The sequence below is a fragment of the Girardinichthys multiradiatus genome, chromosome 17 (genome assembly GCF_021462225.1).
Source record: "Girardinichthys multiradiatus isolate DD_20200921_A chromosome 17, DD_fGirMul_XY1, whole genome shotgun sequence".
Taxonomy (NCBI): Eukaryota; Metazoa; Chordata; class Actinopteri; order Cyprinodontiformes; family Goodeidae; genus Girardinichthys; species Girardinichthys multiradiatus.
The window spans coordinates 9,889,400-9,911,733 of NC_061809.1; the positions used below are offsets into that span (position 1 = coordinate 9,889,400).

General features: G+C 40.2%; 1 protein-coding gene across 2 annotated transcripts in view; it reads left to right on the forward strand.

Moving 5' to 3' along the window:
• LOC124883071 (copine-8) overlaps positions 1–22,334 on the forward strand; it is a 127,897-nt gene that overhangs the window by 20,984 nt on the left and 84,579 nt on the right. For both annotated transcript variants that reach the window (XR_007042073.1, XM_047389952.1), the window contains exons 2-4: positions 11,585–11,625; positions 15,677–15,723; positions 21,381–21,484. Coding sequence is in view for 1 of the 2 variants with exons in the window: in XM_047389952.1 (XP_047245908.1) it covers positions 11,585–11,625; positions 15,677–15,723; positions 21,381–21,484 (192 nt within the window). In the remaining variant the exon portion in view is untranslated. The remainder of the gene's footprint in view (positions 1–11,584; positions 11,626–15,676; positions 15,724–21,380; positions 21,485–22,334) is intronic.

Sequence of the window (22,334 nt, forward strand, 5' to 3'; positions counted from 1 at the left end):
GCGAGGAAGAGGTGAATGTTTTTGAATAAACTATCAGTGCAGCGACAGCCCTATAAATAGGGGGAGGGACCCTGCCTTCTCTGACACTGACGGGCTTATTTCCAGCCAATCCTGGCTGGTGTAATGCAATAGGAGCTTCTGATGAGGTCATGCCGAGGGTGTTCCCCAATGTGAGACACAAAACGAATGCTATGAAAGAGAACAAGTCATATTTTAAAACAAACAAAAAAAAAAATTCTTGGTTTCATTGGATATTTCCATTCATCGTCTTCTGCTTATTTGAATTTGGGTCACAAGTAGGTCAAGGATGAAAGCCCAGGCCCTCTCCAGCTTTTTCTAGGAGATCCCACAGTCCCTTTTACAAGTTCTAGGTCTGCCCCAGGGTCATCTTCAAGTAGGACATTCCAAAAAACCTTCAAAGGAAGCCACCTTAATGAGGTGCTTGAATCGCCTAAGCTTACTCCTTTCGATACTGTGGGGCAGGGGATCTAATCAGAGCTCTTTCCCTCTTCCACTCCATCTTTGAATTAATCCTAAACAAGACATCAAGATACTTGAACTCTTCCTGTTCTAGGAAAAACTTTGCGCCAGGTTAAAGGGAGAAGCCCACCTTTTTTTCTGGTTGAATCATGACCTCCGACTTACAGGAGTTGACGTCCCACGCAGCTGCAAAATCGCTCTAACGCACACTGAAGGTCATCGCTTAAAGACAGCAATAGAATCACGTCATCTGCAAAAAAGAAATACACTATATTGCAAAAAGTACTGGGTCACACACCAATCACTTTCATGGCTGCAGGTGTATGAAGTTTGGTGTGGATAAACTTCCCTGGCCTGCACAGAGTCCAGACGCCAACCTTCTTGAACATCTTTGGGATGAATTAGAGCAGAGGCTGCAATTCTGGTTTTCTCTTCTAACTATAAACACACTTCTAAACCTTGTGGAAGATGATCACAGAATAGTTAAAGTTGCTATTGCTGGCAACAGTGGGTCCATCAACAAATTGGACCTTTTATAGATGAAGAATAAGATGTCATCAAAGGTCATCTACATGTAGAAGTAGCCCGACAAATACTTTTGGCAATATAGTGTACTTCTCTTTGATGTCTTGCTGATGAACACAAACAGGATCGGAGACAACGGATAGTCCAACCTTTCCTCAAAACGAGCTAGAGTTTGTGGACATGGCTCCTTTGCCTTTAAAAGCGTCCCCAGCACCCTATAGTTCACCATTACTGTCCAAAAATCCTTGGTTCATTCCCTAACCTGAGGTCTTTCTGCAAGGAGTTTGCATGTTCTCCCAGTGCATGTGCACGTTTTCTCGGGGTACTCCGGCCTCCTCACGCAGTCCAAAAATATGCATGTTATGTTTTTTTTTTAAATTGCATTGACAGAACTTGCAGAACAGAGAGCATTGATGAACAGACAATGTTTATGCAGCTCGTCGTTTTGTGTATCTTCATCACTGATGTAATGGACTTCAGAAGCAGCTGAACTGGAAAGCCATCGCAGTATACGCGGGTCACTCCATGTTGTTCCGTGTGCATCTACATGTGTGTAAATGTATCTAGTTCAGTCAGATGCCGTAGTCTGTACAAAGCCTATTCAGGTCATGGTCAAAGTGACAGAGACAGGCAGAGGGGGGAAAAAGAAGGGATGGGGGAGGAAGAAAACCAGAAGACAAAACTAGACTGTATGCTTGAGGCTATCACTGAGAAAACCCCTTCTTTTCTGAGAGGAAGGCAGAGCAGGAGATAAAAATAGACCTGAAAATAAAAAATATTGTAGTAAGGAGGGCAAACGGTATTCGGGTTGGAGAAAATTAAAGATTTGCTACAAAGACATGAGAGGTTGATAGAAGAAGAGAAGTCTGACAACAGACTATGGCTGCGAGGTCCAATAAAAAAAAAACACATGAACTGGCTGACTGTTGGAGGAAATTGTGTTTGCTCATTCTTAATCACTGCCATAGATTTAAATTTAATAAAAAGTGAACAACAGACCGATCCAGAAGGGCTCTTTGCGAGGACCTGCTCCATCAACGACTTGACAATAATGGAGAATCAAGCTGCAATCATGGAAAAAACTAAGTAGCCTCCACGGTTCAACGAAAGGCTAAAATGTCTGAAGATACGGTTTTAACAGTAAAGTTTGTGAAGTTCAAGCAAATTAGGAAAAATCCAAGGTGGCTGGGAAAAATATTTCTTGTGAATTCCTTTGTTGCTTCAGGTTTCTGTAGAAGCATGGGCCTTTTTGGACACAATATGTTTATTTACTTTGACACTGGATGAGGCAAATAGCTAAATTTGTCACTAAAAATAAAGCTAAACGTATATATGCAGATACCACAGCTTGATAATATTAACACAATAATTTAACAGAAATGTCTTACTTGATTTTTTAACTTTTACAAAGAACATGTTAATTATTACAATTATTATAATGTTGTCTCTGACATTTCTAGCCATCATTTCCACATATGGAGACCAAGGGAAACCAGGTGAGTGTTGGCAGTAGGTGCTGTAATAAAAATAAAACTGTTGATTGAATATTGTCAATCTACAGAATATTATACATTTTAGGCTATGTATGTGAGAGATTATATTTTACCACTGCACATCACCTGTTAATGACAAATTCTGGTGTGTAGAAGTATTTCATGTTAGGAGAAACAGTCATGATGTTGGAAGTTTCAAAACTACATTAAGAATAAGACATGTTGTAGAGAACTGTTATGACTGCAATAATTGATGTAATTTTAGCAACAATGAGAATAATTGTTGCTTTTTTTTTTTTATATATATATATGTTTATCTTTTAAATATTTGTGTAAATACGGGAAACTGGGGATTTTTTTCCTTAAGGCTTTCATAGTCTGACTTCTTCAAACCTATTTCCAGGGCTAACATCACACATAGCATGCTTTAATCATTTTTAATTTATAAAGATGGAAGGGCAACAGTGAGAAGGAGGTTAATTGCATCTGTGTGAACAATGAAACTGCAAAAAGCTCAAATTTGAAAAAAAGGTTACAATAGCTTTAAAATTAGCTTTTAAGGAAACAAATTATGAGTTGGAAACTCTGTCACTTTGTCTAGGTATGTCCTATATGAAATGCTCTAGTACAGTTTCTGTTTTCTCCTTAGTGTCCCTAGTGTTTGGGAGGAGAACTGCGGTGAGTGCAATAAAGACTGCATAAAGACAGCATTTCTGCAAGGTTAATGTCAAATGTCAAGAGGCCAGCAAAATCTCCCCCTCACCACCTTTTCTTTTCCACACGTTTGCTGTTTTCTTTTTTAAGCTTCGCTAATAATACTTTTTTCTTCTGTGTTCTCCCTGTATCCTCACATTTTCACTTTTTCCTCTTTCACCTCTTCTCTCAGTCCTTATCCAGTGGGCTAAAAACCCAATTTATTTCTGTAGCATAGGAGGGTCCCGGGGGGGGGGGGGGGGGGGGGCTGTTGTGTTGTCAAGGTAACACTGTCAGGGACGTGGCCTCCCGAGCCTCTCCAAAGGGTATTTTTTAATGTATTTGCTAATTGAAAAAGTAGGAAGGCAGAACTGAAAGCAGAGGAGGGAATAAATGAATAACTAAAAGAGAAAGTTGAAAATAGATCAAGAGAACAGTAGAAAACAAAAAATGGAATAAGTGAAAAGGTGAGGTGCCAATACCTCTGCACAGATGGCATCCCCTGCTTGTCAAGTTGGGGGGGAAATGACATGCTCATATAAAGCATCTGTCATTTAGCTCAATCAAGTGGCCCTGATAGGCTGTCAGCAGTTTTCATGGTAACGGTCTCCATATTTCTCTCCTACGTAGCTCTCCCCTGTGAGCTAAGGCAGAGAGAAGTAGATCCTGAATGTATGTGTGTGTGTGTGGAAGGCAAAGCACCTTAACCTCCTTCGTCGATCTCCAGTTGAAGCTCAATTGGGCTTTTCCTATAATTACAGACGCATCACATCAGCTGAAGATGCTGCCTCACCGTTTGTGCTTCCAACCTTCCTGTCCTAAAGTGTCTATTTGCACCTGTTTGTTCGTGCTAAATAGGGCAGCCCGGGAAGCAAATGAATGTGATGGGGGTAAAATGACTTGGATCAAATTTTCAGTTTCTGTTGCAGTGACTGATAGCTGTTGCATGTGTTGCATCAAATGTATATTCGGGATAGTTGGGGAGGTGCGATAATAAGATCTGAAATCTCCACTGTCATATTTGTCCATGGGTTTTATCATCGGGGAGATTTTGTTATCTGCATGTTAGATCTGCAGCACAGAGGTGGAATGCAGCGCAACGTCACGTAAAGTTTGCTTCAGATCCCACTCAACTTACAAAATGACAAAAAAGTGAATAACTCAAGAAAGCTGTAGCGGTTTTCAAAAAACTTTTTTGAAAGTGTGGCATGCATTTATTTTAAACCCCAAACCCAACTCCAGTGCAACCAACTCAAGACAGCCCTGAACATGAGTGAGACATGGTGGTGGCAGCATTATACTGTGGGGGTGTGCTTTCCTCGGCACAGACAGGAAGGCTGGTCACATTGATTGGACTAATTCCAAAATTTATTTGTAAAACAATATGTTATCATAAAAAGAAAAATGGAATGAAACACTTTGACGTGTGGTTGTAATTTATGAAATGCGAATAAATACCTTTGCATGGCTTTTTGGTAAAAATCTGGGGAAAATTAAAGTGACTTTTGTGTGACTGAGCACTGCTATGAACGAAAGCTTGTAAAACATGTAAAAACCCATATAGGAAAAAATATACAGAATGAGTCTGTATATTACAAGATGAGCAGCATAGTCTCTTAGTGATTATTGGGTTAAGTAAATCGAGCCTCAACATAAAACTGAGATAATTGTATTTTCCTTAAAAGAAACACTGAACTGAGTGTGACAGCGTTCCTCTTGCAGACCACTGACTGACTCGGGAGGCAGCTTTCAGCTTTCTGTTGCCTGCCTGTGGATGAAAAAGAGAGAGAGAAGGAAAAAGACAGCATCATGACTCATGCACATTATCCTCTGAAGTGGAAATCCTGAAAATGTGTTGCACTCGCACATACAGAAAGACGCACACAGACACACACATGCATACACATGGCACGTGAGGAAAGGGAGCCCAAGAGCCCATTTGGAGTGCCACCATGTGTGATGTGCTTTGAGCAGTCATACACTTTGAAACATCAGATATTCCCCTTTAAAAGGAGAAAGTGGGCAAACTGGGACCGGGAAGTTAGTCCCGCATCTCTAAACAAATAACTTCTCTCTATTACATCAATGTTGCCATTCGCCTATACAAGGTTTATTGATAAGGAATGTTAAAAGTAGTTAGTTTGAGTGCTTAAGAGTCTATGTCATCAACTTTTTCTTTTCTGCTCTGTTCGGACTGGTAGCTCACACTAGTTACATTGATTTCCATGTCCGAATTTATTCAGATGGAAAAAAATGCAAAATTAAATAAACTGAGCACAAGGCAGCTGTAAATGCTGCTGAAAATTGACAAAGAGTGATGTTGTTATTCACATAACAGGGATTCTTGTATGACTCAATGGCCACCCAAAAAGAATGCAGGGATGTCTGCAAGGCAGTAGCTTGGAGACCTATCAAACCGGCACCCTACCCAATTTTAAAAGGCGCATGTAATGAGCCAATTCTACCTGCAGTTCACAGTGGCAAATGACCACTTGTGGTAAAAGTTGTTAAACGAGAAGCAAAAATTCTGATAACATTAAGGTGTACATAGTAATTTCTGCTAAGAATTTAGGTAGCAATGTTACTCTGATTCACACAGAAGTTAGCATTCCTATTTTTTTCCCAACAACTGTGTCATAAGGATACTTTTTATTAGACAGCAGAAAACACAGCAGAAGTGAATGGAAGCAGCTTAAAGACTCACTTTTTTGCGTTTACTGTATTCAGACTGTATTTTACTTATGATGGTTTAACTGCACCACAGTAAATAAGCTGTTTTGGTGGGTAGGGCTCTGCAGTTCCAGAGATCATGTCATTACTGTATTTATGGTTGTAGACTTTACGTTTTCTATTTCCAAAGGCTCTTATTGTGTATGAAAAGTACATTTTTGTGACTAATTTGGTTGTGCATTGGGCTGTTTATCATAGTAATGTCAAGATTTGAAGGCTTGTGGCACTAGAATCTGATTAAATACGCTCTTTAATCTTTGACATTACCCTATTAGCCAGATTTTTATTTTCCTTTTTACATATCATTACAAATAGTAATGATATATTTGTAAAACTTTCTCATTGCCCATCAAAATGATGGACAGGATTGTCAGATGTCATACTTCAGTTACCATTGAATTAGTTTTTTGCTTGTAGATTTTCAGCTTTTAACTTGCCATTTTGGAACAGTTAAAGAAATTAATTCAAAGAGAATTTATTAAGCCATTTCAACAAAACTAAGGATATGTGCTGAGAGGAAAACATTTTATATCAACATAAGGCAGATTTTATTTTCAATAGAAAACTGAACAGACTCACACGAAAAGGGAATTTGTACAAAGAAGCAAAGATACAATTCATATAAAACATAATTATGCCATTTAAATCAAATACCTCAATATATTTCTGCTGACATGATGTATCTTTAAGTGGCTTCTGGCTTCTCCATTCAAAGACATAGATGGGCAGAATCCGTTATCATTCTTTCCATCTTTGCCCTTGACATACAAGATCTTATAATAATTCAAATGTTATTGTGACGGTTTAATCCAACCTCTGTTGCTTCTGCCAGTGCTTTAAATTCAGAGAACTTTCTTCCTGGGGACTGATCCGGTGTCAAGTTGGTAGCAAGCAGAAAATCCTGTGGTAAGCTCTCTGTATTGAGGACATGATAGTGATCATAGGCCTAGGGTCCTTAGCTCTTTTAATCTCTGTCGCGAACAAAGATGCCCGTCACATTTTGATGGATTTAATCACACCTGCTCAGATTGGAGAAAAAAAACTGGTCTGTCTGTGTAAATCTGACACAGCAGAACTTGCTGACCGACCTCAAGAGACCTTGGTGTGATTAAAAAGGAGAATCATTCAAAAAGAACCTAACTTTACATCAGACACGTAAAATTAACAACTTTTCAGAGAAGCAAAATCATACCTACAGTCAAACATGATGGTTGAAATTTGATGGTCTGAAGCTACCTTGCAAACATCCTCCACAGTGACGTAAAAGACTCATTGCTCGTTATTCGAAGTGCTTGATGACAGTTGTGCCTGCAAAGGATTGCACAACCAGTTATTAGGTTCAAGGGCAATTACTTTCTTTTAAAAAGGCCAGGTTGGTTTGGTTTACTTTGTTTCCCTTAATAAATGAAATAATCTTTTAAAAAGTTTATTTTGTATCTAGTCAGGTTATTTTGTGTGAAGTAAATCAGTTTGTTGATCTGAAACATTTAAGTGTGACACCAACGCCAGAGCAGAAGAAATCTGTAAGATGGCAAATATTATGTAACAGTACGCGTGTGTTTACCTTGATCAGGGCCCATCGAGCATAGTCTATCTACACTAGCAATTGTTGTGTTGCCAGGCTGTGACGAACAACTTCCCAGTTTACAGCAAAACTACTTTTCTATTTCTTATGGTGGTTATGTGATGGCTGGCTTGGTGTTGTGTCAGGCAGCACAAGCATGCAGCTGGCAAACCATGAGGTCTCCCATCTTCCTTTATGATTGGATGCTCTGCTGCACCTGTGCTTCATATAGACTTCATCCGCTGAACTAATCTCCACTGCCAGCCGTGGTCAACTCGGAGCGCGATGGAGATATAAACAGATGTACAAAGATAATGGCCTGGAACAAACACAACAGGTCACACAGCATAAATCAGCAGCTTGTTTATGTCTGTGACACACAGACATTAGCTATGTCAGGTAATTCAGGTCTGATGAGGTTTTTTTTGTATCTGAACCTGTTGCATCATTTCAGTTGTATTTTTTTTGTGATATATTTTTGGGTTTCTTGTCAATTTAACAAAGAAGACTTCTGATCGCAGCATAAAGACAATTTTTACTATATTGCAGGAATGAAGCTGCTTTCGATTTGCAACCGAAGCAGTCAGAAATATTTGCATAGCTAAAACATTCCATGCTATATGGAGTTTCGACGAAAATTCAACTTGGAAGACTCACCTCCACTTCCGGCTTTGTCTAACTACTACACCACAGTCTCTGCTCCAACCAATCAGCTCCTGATCCACATTCCTCTTCAGCCAATCGTCACTCCAGGCTTTTCCTTAAAAGACCTTCATACGCAGAATCTCCTGCTCTTCAGCTGAGCTTCGACCCTCCTCCACCCCATCTCCACCATCAGGCTTCAAGCTCCTTCCGACTCCCTTATCTCCTCAGGCCTCCACTCCACCACCAGTATCAGGATCCCGGGGGGAAAGACTTCTTTAATTCTATCCCTAAGATGTTTATTCAAGCTCATGTCATTATCAGCATCCATGTCTTCCACCGGGGTCCGAGCGCCAAAAGAAAACAAACATCTGCTAATAAACTCCTCTAATTGCCATCTCTGTGTTTTTCTCATTTGTGAGTCTTTCCAGGTTGAATTTAAGTTTCAGCAAATGACTGAGCTGAAAAAGCATCAAATAAGCTCTGATGAGGAGGGGTGTTCTCTTGGGGTACTCAAATGGTATATTAAGGTTGGGTTGCAGAGGGAATGTTTTCATTCCTTACTCAGGCTATGTTTGACTGATGTAATAGGAAATATGAACTGAAAGGTTCCCGTCATCTAAATATCTAAGCAGGGTTGTTCTGTTCCTGAGGAGTGGTCTATGTATGGTTTGGAGCACATAGAACAACTTTTCCAAGGTAGGGTGTTGGAAAATTTGTTATCATTGCTTTCAACACTTTAAATGTGAATATGTGCTGTGGAAAACTAACCACAAACTGCACTTGCTACAATGATTATCAAACAAAACCTTTTCCATATGGCAAAAGTCAATAAAGGGCTCATAAAGAAGCCAGTGACTTTTAACCAATGGTTTAAGGGAGTTCTTAGCTGCTTACTTCTAACTTCCTATGACAGCTAGCTACTACAGTGCAAATCCTAGCACATAAATAAGGAAAATATATAAGGTATTGTGGGTATTTTATTTCTGCCCTCTATAAAAGACTGGGATGTAATAAGACGTGATCCCGCGGTGTGAAAATGCTACAATATTTCTCATCAAAGTGAGGTCTGTTTTGCAAATCACAATCTAGTATCTGTTGAAATACATGCTGTTGTTATGGGCCGCCGATGTGCAGGTAAATTCTTTAAGCTGAAGACCCCCTATCTATGTTTTTGTTGTTTTGAAATAAGACAGGAAGTAGTTTTTAAGTTGTGGTCTGGTTGTTTGATGATAAAGATATTACAGAAGTCCCATCTCCTTTTAAATTGTTTAATTTGCACGATTTGGCCTGTAGTTAGGAAAAAAATAAATAGCAGTGACAGAGAAAGAAAGCTGACTAAACATTAACTCATGCTAAATTTGTCATCTGTTTTAGCTTCCTATCCTGCCAACAGGTGCATGTGGGCCCATATGAATTTTATTTAATGGGCCGGGGCTCACAATTGGCTCCTTGTGTGGTACCCACTTGGGTTAGTCAAATACAACATCAAGACCAGCTGGGCACCCTATGTGAATTCCAAACCACTATCCAGCTTCCACACGAATATTGAACCCAGATAGATCCTTGATGGGTTTCATCATGGACCATATGGGTTAAAGGGCCCAGAATTGTACTGCATCAAATCTATACAGCCAGTGAGCATGTAGCCATTGCCATTGCCACATGCCTGTAAACAGTCCAATCTAGATACAAACCTAAATTTGAACATTAATTGGGTTCAGTTGGCCTTAAAGTACATTATTACCATACACTAACGATCAGATTGGTTACAAATGTAGTCGTTTTCAGTAGCTAGAACTGATCCCTCTGTAGACACAAGCTTCTTCTGAGATGTATTCAACTAACTCAAGTAGCCCAAGGAGCAGGTGGAGGTTGCCACATGCCTGTAAACAGTCCAATCTAGATACAAACCTAAATTTGAACATGAATTGGGTTCAGTTGGCCTTAAAGTACATTATTACCATACACTAATGATCAGATTGGTTACAAATGTAGTCATTTTCAGTAGCTAGAACTGATCCCTCTGTAGACACAAGCTTCTTCTGAGATGTATTCAACTAGCTCAAGTAGCCCAAGGAGCAGGTGGAGGTTTTCAGCTGGTTTTACTTGTTAAAGTAAAACAAACAATTCAAACTAATCTGGGCCTTTGAGGAAACGTTATGCAGGTTTGAGTTACAGAACAAATTTCTCAGTTCTTGCACAGTACAGGCTTGTGAGTCTGAATGCCTCCCTGGATTTGATATTGGTAGAGCCATTAATTCCCAGATTTAGTTTTTGCTTTGTTAGTGACATCAAGATATATTCCTTTCAATAAAACTAATCTTGTTTGCAGCTGCTTATTTCTTTTTACCCTTTTTTGTTACAGAGCAGTGTCTTCATTGTATGTGAGAGTTGTAGATATGAACTTAGTGTTTCTACACTGATCAGAGATTCTTTGTTCTATGAAATCTTTAATTTTTCTGTGAAAACATAAGAAGACCACTTTTTCAGTGCTTTACCAGCATTAGAGCCACCTTAGATAAAAAAGAATGGTATTTGTGAAATATCTATTGATGTAAAAATTGGACTCAAAACCATTGTTAAAATCCTTTCTCGTCTTGCTCTTGTGACCTCAGTATCGCCACACCCCAGGCTAACATAATTTATTTTAGCAACTTTGATTGTAAAACTAAATTACAGTGTTCTTTACTGTTGCCTGTGTAAGCCTACTGTTACTGTAAAGTTTCTGAGTCAGTTGCCAGGTTTGCAAGAAACACCAGTTGTCTATGATGCCTGTCAAAAATGGGCCTGTACTTTCCCAGCAAAAACAAAGGCTGTAGTGATACATGTTCTAAGACCAAAAACCAAGCAAGAAAAATGCTAAGAGTTGAAAAAAGGAAAAAAAGATGGTCCGTTTGGTGCCACTGCTAATCGGAGTGCCATCTCTTACACACCAATCCCTGGGATTGGTGGGATCATGTGGAGAAACCAGCGCAAGTAAAAACTGATACATGAATTTAAAAAAAGGAGTGATTGATGAGATGTTAATTTCTGGCTTGTTAGAAGCGTGCCATCATCACCATGATTAATATCATATCAAACATATCCTAGGTTTGATGATGAGCTCTTAAGCTGCTTTCATGTCACAGCATTTAAATCTCAGCTTCTGTTTGTGTTTCTTCGAGGGAGGCTGTAATTTGTTTGGATTGTATTATTTCCCAGCTGGGCCAGAATGAGCTTGTACTTTGTGCTTTTGCAGCATGAAATTGGGAACTATGAATTTCAGAAATCCACGGCAGAAAAAAATCATTTAAGTTATAGCATAACTCCTCTGCTAATCTTCCAGCATGTACAGAACTGTTGGGTTCTTCACAGGAACATATTCACAAGATTCCTAGGCATAGAGCTGGATGACATCAACGACACCCAAGGAAGCTTTGTTTTTCACCCTTCTCCACTTTTTGTGTCTCCACAGAAACCTGCTGGACATGGACACCTTCTCCAAATCAGACCCAAGTAAGATACATGATGTCTACCAATCCCTCAGTCTTATAAGTCTTTAAAAAACTACCTGGAGAAAGGAATACTTTCCTTTTCCAGGGAGTGAGATTTTTTACATAACAAAAAAAGAATCAGGAGATTGCCATCTTTTTCTCTGGATTGGAATGTATTTAACATAAACTCAAGGATTTATCAGATCTTCAGTTAAAATGGCTAAATTACGAAAGCTAATTACAAAATCCAAGCATCCACTTTGTTATTAATCATGCCACAAGACTAAGATACCATAAATGCAATTTATAGAAGGATCTTTGCAAACAAAATTTCCTACACAATTTCATAAACTGTAGATTTAACATTTAGTCTAAGCTATAGCTTGTTTGAGAGTTATATATATACAGGGGTTGGACAATGAAACTGAAACACCTGGTTTAAGACCTCAATAATTTATTCGTATGGTGTAGGGCCTCCTTTTGCGGCCAATACAGCTTCAATTCATCTTGGGAATGACATATACAAGTCCTGTGTCAGTGGTCAGAGGGATTTTAAGCCATTCTTCTTGCAGGATAGTGGCCAGGTCACTACGTGAGACTGGTGGAGGAAAACATTTCCTGACTCGCTCCTCCAAAACATCCCAAAGTGGCTCAATAATATTTAGATCTGGTGACTGTGCAGGCCATGGGAGATGTTCAACTTCACTTTCATGTTCATCAAACCAATCTTTCACCAGTCTTGCTGTGTGTATTGGTGCATTGTCATCCTGATACACGGCACCTCCTTCAGGATACAATGTTTGAACCATTGGATGCACATGGTCCTCAAGAATGGTTCGGTAGTCCTTGGCAGTGACGTGCCCATCTAGCACAAGTATTGGGCCAAGGGAATGCCATGATATGGCAGCCCAAACCATCACTGATCCAGTGTGGGTGGTACGCTTCTTTGGGGCTTCTCCACACCGTAACTTTCCCGGATGTAGGAAAAACAGTAAAGGTGGACTCATCAGAGAACAATACATGTTTCACATTGTCCACAGCCCAAGATTTGCGCTCCTTGCACCATTGAAAGACGTTTGGCATTGGCGTGAGTGACCAAAGGTTTGGCTATAGCAGCCCGGCCGTGTATATTGACCCTGTGGAGCTCCCGACGGACAGTTCTGGTGGAAACAGGAGAGTTGAGGTACACATTTAATTCTGCCGTGATTTGGGCAGCCGTAGTTTTATGTTTTTTGGATACAATCCGGGTTAGCACCCGAACATCCCTTTCAGACAGCTTCCTCTTGCGTCCACAGTTAATCCTGTTGGATGTGGTTCATCCTTCTTGGTGGTATGCTGACATTACCCTGGATACCGTGGCTCTTGATACATCACAAAGACTTGCTGTCTTGGTCACAAATGCACCAGCAAGACGTGCACCAACAATTTGTCCTCTTTTGAACTCTGGTATGTCACCCATAATGTTGTGTGCATTTCAATATTTTGAGAAAAACTGTGCTCTTACCCTGCTAATTGAACCTTCACACTCTGCTCTTACTGGTGCAATGTGCAATCAATGAAGACTGGCTACCAGGCTGGTCCAATTTAGCCATGAAACCTCCCACACTAAAATGACAGGTGTTTCAGTTTCATTGTCCAACCCCTATATGTATAACTCTGAAATTTGGAAGCTAAATTTAGAATTGTGTTATGGCAGTATTTGTGAATCCTATAGATAATATGATCCAACAATTATTCAGGCAGGTTCACCATTAGTATTGTACTAAAATGTAAAAATGTCAGCCTGGAAAGGTACGAAATCTTGTATTACAAGCATGCAACAATCCTGTAATCACCAACGTTAACCTGAAAAGGATAAACTTGGGAAAGATGCTGCTTTTAGTATTTTGAATCTGGATTTTCTAGGTTAGCAAAATCAGATTTTGTATATAAGAATAATTTTCACTGACAGGCTATCAGACAATACTTTGTTGCAAGGTCATAACAAGGTCCTCATGTTTAAGACCTGAGGTGTTGATAGAAGCATATTTATGTTAGAGTAGTTAGAAAGCTAAAACCTTTACTATAGCATCGGATTTTAGGAGATGAACCAATCAACTTCATTATGCCCCTCTATTTCTACTTCTGTTGAGTTGGAGCTTTGAGTTAAGATATAAGTTACCTATGAATTAGGTTCAATTATCATTTAAGTAAATTATTACCATACACGAATGACCAGATCGGTAACAAATGTAGTCATTTTCAGTAGCCGGAACTGAACCTTCTTTAGACACAATCTTCAATTGAGTCTTGTGTTCCACTAGCTTAAGTATCCCAAGGACCAGGTGGAGGTTTTCAGTCAAAATCACATCACAAATTCTTCTTGTGCAAATTCAGACCCTGAATATCACTGTCAGTCTATTTTGCTGTGCTGTGGGGGTGTTTTTGAGGAAAACGGTCAAGACCACCTTTCAGAGGCCAGCAGGAATAGAGTACTCATAATTTTGGGGTGGTATGGAAACATTCTGGAAACAAATATTTGCCCCTTGTTTTTGTTTTGTTGTCATACTATTAATATATAATAATAATAATAATAATAATATAATGTTTTGAACAAACAAACTAAATTTAATATCAGACTATAGTAACCTGAGTAAATCCAAAATTATTTAGTTTTCAGCTGGTTTTACTTATTAAAGTAAAAAAAAAAAAACTATTCAAACTAACCTGCCCTACGTGGAAAAGTAATTGCCCTCTAAGACAGGGTTTTCTCCACCTCTTAGCAGCATCAACTGACATGGAGCATCGAGGTAACAGTAAAGGCCTATATAAACTCGACAACTGGTTTGTTACTCAAGAAGAAGAAGGCAGTTCTTTTTGGTGAGGATGTTTCATACCACCAAGAACAAAGTACAGACTCCTGGGACGTATGCACTTGTACTTTCAACTTTAGCATTTGCATATAATAGTTGTCTGACGCTAGGCAAGAAAAAGCTCTTCTAAGTTACGGTGCCATGAGAAAGTTCTCAGAACTCAGAAAACTAGATCTGCAAGAATTTTGTTACTGCAGGCTTGAGGTATAAAACTAATTTCTCGGTTCTTGCACAGTACGGGCTTGTGAGTTTGAGCTACTCTCTGGATCTGATATTAGTAAAGCTAGTCATTCCCATATCTTTGTGTTTGCTTTGTTAGTCACAGGTCAATATATATTCCTTAGAACAAAACTCATCTTATTTGCAGCTGCTTTTTTTCTTTTTGCACTTTCTTGTTACAGAGCAGTTACTTCATTGTATGTGAGAGTGGTAGATTTCCACAAACCAGTGAACTCATATCCAAACAGACCAGTTGTTAGTGTCAGTTTTTAAAATGACAGCAGATGGGTGTCTGAATGCTGAATAATTCTGCAAACAAACCAAAAAACTGTACTTAAAATTAATCTGTGTCTGTGCAATTTACCCACACAAGGAAACAAATAATATAACCATCACTCAACAGGGTTATTGTTTCATTTTTAGGCGGGTGAAGCAGTGATTTTGCCATATCAGTTTTATGTTGCTTTGCAATAGTATACCAAAAAACTTCATTTGTGAGCACATTTCCATGAGAACAGGATAGAAAAAGAATCATTGTGGTGATGATAATGATGAGAAGAGCACTGGGAAAGACAGTGATTATGCGAAGGAGTAGGAGATGCAGGGCTTTAACTATTTTTTGGTATCCCTTAATGCAGATAAGCTCTTATGATTCTGCTGAACATGACTTCAAGTCCTTAGATTAGAACCGAGCTGAAAAGGAAAAGAGCCAGAAGGCAAAGAAGGGAGGGGTAAATGTTAAAGTTGGCAGAAATGCAGAGATAACCTGCATATGTGACCTGATGATAAAAATAACGTTGACATCTAAAGAGTAGTGATACAAATCAAATAGCTCCAGCTTTCTGGTGAAAGGAAAAAAGTGAGTCTAAGATTTTTAACTATGTTTTTGACTGAAATCCATCAAACATGATCTATGTATTCTATAATTAGTTACATGTACAGTAGATGTAGATGTCTGCATTGATGGATGTTTTGAACATTACATGTCTGTCTTCTTTACAGTTTGTGTTCTCTACACGCAAGGCATGGGCAACAAGGAGTGGAGAGAGGTCAGTGAGGTTTAAAGTCTCTTTACAGCAACACCACTGCATTGTCTTCATATTGGTAGACTTTGGAAAAATGTCCTTGACGTTTCAAAGCTGCGTTTTGTTTTGAACTAAAGAGACGGATGGAAGCCCCGAAGCTGAGTAAAACCAGAACTGGGGGAGGAATATTACTTTTTTTTTTTTTACGTTCATTGCTCTACGTTCCCTTAGTTAAACATAGACATGTGGTGTCCTTTAAAACGTCAGACTCTTGGCTAAAAGCTGATATAAGCAATTCGGACCAACCAAACTCAAGTTATTGCTCTGCGTAATGCTGCCTTATGTGAATGCTGTTGGAGCAAAACAGAGCAGTTTTTCCATGTTTTATTAAAAATTTAAAATACAGTACAGACCAAAAGTTTGGACACACCTTCTCATTCAAAGAAAGCATCAAAACTATGAATTAACACATGTGGAGTTATATACTGAACAAAAAAGTGTGAAACAACTGAAAATATGTCTTATATTCTAGGTTCTTCAAAGTAGCCACCTTTTGCTTTGATTACTGCTTCGCACACTCTTGGCATTCTGTTGATGAGCTTCAAGAGGTAGTCACCTGAAATGGTTTTCCAACAGTCTTGAAGGAGTTCTCAGAGATGCTTAGCACTTGTTGGCCCTTTTGCCTTCACTCTGCGGTCCAGCTCACCCCAAACCATCCCGATTGGGTTCAGGTCCGGTTACTGTGGAGGCCAGGTCATCTGGCGCAGCACCCCATCACTCTCCTTCTTGGTCAAATAGCCCTTACACAGCCTGGAGGTGTGTTTGGGGTCATTGCCCTGTTGAAAAATAAATGATGGTCCAACTAAACGCAAACCGGATGGAATAGCATGCCGCTGCAAGATGCTCTGGTAGCCATGCTGGTTCAGTATGCCTTCAATTTTGAATAAATCCCCAACAGTGTCACCAGCAAAGCAAACCCACACCATCAAACCTCCTCCTCCATGCTTCACGGTGGGAACCAGGCATGTAGAGCCCATCCGTTCACCTCTTCTGCACCACACAAAGACACGGTGGTTGGAACCAAAGATCTCAAACTTGGACTCATCAGACCAAAGTACAGATTTCCACTGGTCTAATGTCCATTCCTTGTGTTCTTTAGCCCAAACAAGTCCCTTCTGCTTGTTGCCTGTTCTCAGCAGTGGTTTCCTAGCAGCTATTTTACCATGAAGGCCTGATTCACACAGTCTCCTCTTAACAGTTGTTCTAGAGATGTGTCTGCTGCTAGAACTCTGTGTGGCATTGACCTGTTCTCTAATCTGAGCTGCTGTTAACCTGCGATTTCTGAGGCTGGAGACTCGGATGAACTTATCGTCCGCAGCAGAGGTGACTCTTGGTCTTCCTTTCCTGGGGTGGTCCTCATGTGACATATTTTCAGTTGTTTCACACTTTTTTGTTCAGTATATAATTCCACATGTGTTAATTCATAGTTTTGATGCCTTCAGTGTGAAGCTACAATATTCATAGTCATGAAAATAAAGACAACTCTTTGAATGAGAAGGTGTGTCCAAACTTTTGGTCTGTACTGTAAATGTCGGTAATTTAAAAAACAACTATGTTAAAACAAACTATTTTAGACATGTAAAAAATATAGTTTATTAGGTTTTGCAAGTAAAAACAAAATTTTTTGTAAATGTTGCCAACATGTGCCATACTGTGCCAATGGGCATATTGCATAGGTGTGTCTTTACTAAAAAGTCTGTAACCTTACTTTAGTTTACCTCAGTTGCATGAATCTTTGCACAGGTAACGTCCACAAGTGGATTTAGGGTTTTCAAAAGTACTCGTCGTACTCGTGCTCGTCGTCTTCCGCTTATCCGGGACCGGGTCGCTGGGGCAGCAGACTCAGCAGAGACGCCCAGATGTCCCTCTCTCCAGACACCTCCTCCAGCTCCTCCAGGGGGAGCCCAAGGCGTTCCCAGGCCAGCCGAGAGACATAGTCCCTCCAGCGTGTCCTGGGCCGTCCCCTGGGCCTCCTCCCGGTGGGACGTGCCTGGAACACCTCCCGAGGAAGGTGTCCAGGAAGCATCCGGTATAGATGCCCGAGCCACCTCACGCCACTGATCCCCAAACCAGACCCTTGGCTGCGTCTATAAATCCTGTCCATAAAAGTTATGAACAGGACCGGTGACAAAGGGCAGCCCTGCCGGAGTCCAACATGCACCGGGAACAGGTCCGACTTAGTGCCGGCAATGTGGACCAAACTCCTGCTCCGCTCGTACAGGGACCGGATGGCCCCTAATAAAAGGCCCCCGATTCCATACTCCTGGAGCACCCCCCACAGGGCATCACGAGGGACACAGTTGAATGCCTTCTCCAGGTCCACAAAACACATGTGAACCGGTCGGGCAAACTCCCATGAACCCTCGAGTACCCTGTAGAGGGTATAGAGCTGGTCCAGTGTTCCACGGCCGGGACAAAAACCACACTGCTCCTCCTGAAGCCGAGGTTCGACTATCGGTTTGACTCTCCTCTCCAATACCCTGGCGTAGGCCTTACCAGGGAGGCTGAGGAGTGTGATCCCCCTGTAGTTGGAACACACCCTCCGGTCCCCCTTCTTATGAAGAAGGACCACCACCCCAGTCTGCCAGTCCAGAGGCACTGTCCCCGACCGCCACGCAATGTTGAAGAGGCGTGTCAACCATGACAGCCCTACAACATCCGGAGACTTGAGGCACGTTTGCAATGTAATGCAATGCAGACATGCACAGCGCCCCCTACTGAACAAGATGGGTAGCTCGGTCAGCAGGGAGCTGAGGAAGAGCGGCTGCTGACGTCACTCTGCTGCGCCCGCTGCTCGGAGTACTTTTTCGTTTTCGAGTTCTGGGCAGTACTTTGCGGGCAGACCACGAAAACGAAAAAGCAATGTCTGCTTTGTTTTCTTTTTGATTATGGCATAAAATGTGCAGTCGTGAAGAAGAAAATTAAAATGCAAATAGGATTATTGATTACTAATTTCATTTATGAGTCAAACAATGCAGCCACATTCTTAAAATGAAGAAGCATTTCTGAAAATGCTTTTTCATTTGAAATATGGTAACGATTTGCTTCCATAATTTATCCTCCTGGTAGATTTAGGTTTAAAGTAATCTGTGGATTTCACCAACATGTTCTTTCTTTCTAGAAATCTTGCAATATTTAGGCATTAAAGTGGCACAGAGTCCTGAGATGTGCATGGCTCATCATCAGAGATAACTATACCAGTAGATTATGCAAGATAGCTTTTTAGGAATTATTAGAAGTGTCTGGTTGGTGTAATGCCAAAACATATTATTCCATTATTGATTTAAATGGTTAAAGAAAATATTTTTTTCACATTGTCTTAATTTTTGGGAGATGCCTGTCTCATTTCCTAACAGAAACAAGCTTCTTCCTTAAATTAATTTTCTTTTTTTTGTCCAAATCAGGCAGCGGTATGCATAGTTTTCGGCTTAACTGTAGCAATATCTCTGTAAAACACGGACATACTGAGGCAGTACTTTTTATAGCAGGGATGTCAAAGTCAAATACACCAAGGGCCAAAAAACCAAATTTGCTACAAGCTAAGGGGTGTACTGGTTCAATGTTTATTAAAACATATTGAAATGATTGCACATAGCCTATTGAACCAAGACGTAACACAGAGTATATTATTTAATAATTCAATGAGTATAGCAATATTTTGTTATGGCTCTGTCTGTAACCTCAAGGGAAAACCTTTTCAACAGGAAAACAGCAAAAAATTGTATTGGTTTGAAAAACAAAGTATGTTTCTTAATATCAAGATAAATACATAAATAAAAGTGCATGCATTATAAACTTTATATTGCATTATATTCTTTCATTACAGCCAAACTTTCTCCACACAGAAGACACACAGGTTTGCCTTTTGCCTCCGTGAACATGTACTCTGCCTCCCACCTGGCTTGAAACCCCCTGTTCTCAGCGTCAAACCTTACGTTTAGCCATTTTTGAGGAGGGGGGTACCTGAAAGTTGATCACTGCTGTGATTGCTGATGAACAATGAAGCCGCTTGTGCGCGCTACAGTGACTTCGCGGACTACCGTTGCATTGTGGGAAATGTAGTGTTGGTGCGTGCAAAACGCCAACGGGCGGCTGTGGCCTGCGGGCCGGTTCCAATAGTAATTTAATTCCTTGACTTTGACATATGTGTTCTATAGAAAGAAAAACAAAAATTACATAATGTGAATGACCGACAAGCTCTGCCAATATCTGCATCTTGGAAAGAAGCACAGCTAAACACACAAGTACTTTACCAGGTGTATTTTCAATGTGTAAAGAGAAACCAAGAGAGTACATGGTAGGAAGAGCTCCATCAGTGACTCTATCCAGGAAAGAGACACAGCCAAGTACAGAAGGACTTAGCAAGGAGTATTTCTATTAGTAAAGAGAAACAGAGTAGACATTTTAATGACAGCTACAGCTCTATCAATAGCTCTGTCTAGGAAAGAAACAGCTAAACACGGAAGCACTGAACTCAGAGTACTTTCTACAAGGAACTAAACAAAGAATGCACAAGCCTATTGGTAGCACAAGCTCCTTCCAAGAATCCATCCAGAAAAGAGATCTGAATCTCCAGTGTTTACTGTCTACGGCTGTTATTTAACTAATTTATCATAACTATTCTATAAAAACTGAAAACTATCGCTTTAGGGGCAACATATTGAGTCACTGAAATATCCTATTTGAATGCCAATGTCACTCTATCTAGCCACGCAGGTTACATTAGTGAAGGTTCCATTCACTTTAGGCTACACATGCTCTGATTACACAAACAATTGAAAAATGATTAAAAGCGATAAGCAGTCCAATGTAACTAGTTTGGAATAGAGACTTAGTTTTGAAATAACACATAGATCAAAGTATTCACCAACCTAATTTGGCTCTCAGTGGTAGTCATGGACATAATTTTTACGTTAAAAGTTTTAATCAGCATCTAGCTGACTATGAAAACAGTAGATGGTCTTTTATCACGAAATAAGCTGAGACACAGGTGGACTACTTTTTTAGGTGTAGCCAGCTTTAATGAAAGTCCTAATTATGACCGTCATCACTCTTTTTAATTAATAAACATCCTGAACAACTTCTTTAAGATCCGGATCCCTCTCTCATAAGACTGAACTGCAGTCACCAGGGTTTTTTTCTAGCCGTTAATATTCATGAATGTAAATGAGGGGGCAAATCCTGCTGCCCCAATCATTCCCAGTTATTCAAAGTTCCGAATGGCCCATCATCTGCATGCTTTATTAACAGGCATTAAGTTAAATGTCAAACGGGGACCTACCTGACCCCCATTGACTGGATACTTAAGCTGCTCTGCATTTATTACTCTAAAGCTGTACATAATCTTGTGTAACCAGCGCCTCCTCTGATGTGTCTCCCGAGGAGACAGGCCACAGGTGCTAAGATATTTACACAACTCACCACAACTTCATTGAGGACCTGGAAAAGGTGTGTTTCTTTGTGCCGAGAAAGGAATGAATTGTTGCACAAAGAAAAAATTGCAGCTTATAGATTTTTTAAATGTAGAGCTGCACGCGGAAATAGTTTCATCACCCACAACTTAAGAAAAGCAAAGATGAGAACCAGTTTTAACCTCTCTTATCTTTCCTCCTTATTTCCAGTTTGGGAGAACAGAGGTGATTGACAACACGCTAAACCCAGACTTTGTGAAGAAATTCATCCTGGACTACTTCTTTGAAGAGCGACAGAATCTCAGATTTGACTTGTGAGTACAACTACAGTTCATGTTTCCTTTTTGAAGGGGATCATTTTGCATGTGTTTTAGACTTTTTTTTACAATTAAATATCTGAAAATTGAGTGATGGACTTGTATTCAGCTCAATTGGAAGGCTTTATGAATATCCAGCTTTGCACATCTACAAACTGAAATCTTTGCCAAGTCTTCTGCTCTGACTTTAAAAATGAGCAGCGTGAATTTGAATGGAAGGGGGAGTTTTCAAGTTTTGCCACATATTCTCAGTTGGACTCATGTCTGGACCTTGACTAGACCATTCTAACACATGAATATGTCTAGATCTAAACCATTTGATTGTAGCCTTTGCTTAATGTTTTGGGGTATTGTCCTACTGTACTACTGTAGGACTAATGTTCTACTACTGTAGAAGGTAAACATTTGCTCCAGTCTCAAATTCTCGCATCTTCCAACAGGTTTGTCTTGCCCTCTGTCAAGAAGTGTGAGATTATTGCGCATGCACTCAAACAGATCTTGTAGTGAAAGAAGAAAATGATGGAGATGTCAGTCATTTTCTACCGCTTATTCCATAGTGGGTCACAGGGGAGCTGGTGCCTATCTCCAGCAATCTATGGGCGAGAGGCAGGGTACACCCTGGACAGGTCGCCAGTCCGTCACAGGGCAACACACAAACAACCATGCACACTCATTCATACACCTAAGGGCAATTTAGATTGACCAATTAACCTAACAGGCATGTCTTTGAACTGTGGGAGGAAGCCAGAGTACCCGGTGAGAACCCATGCATGCACGGGGAGAACATGCAAACTCCATGCAGAAAGAGCCCCGGCCGGGAATCAAACCCAGGACCTTCTAGCTGCAA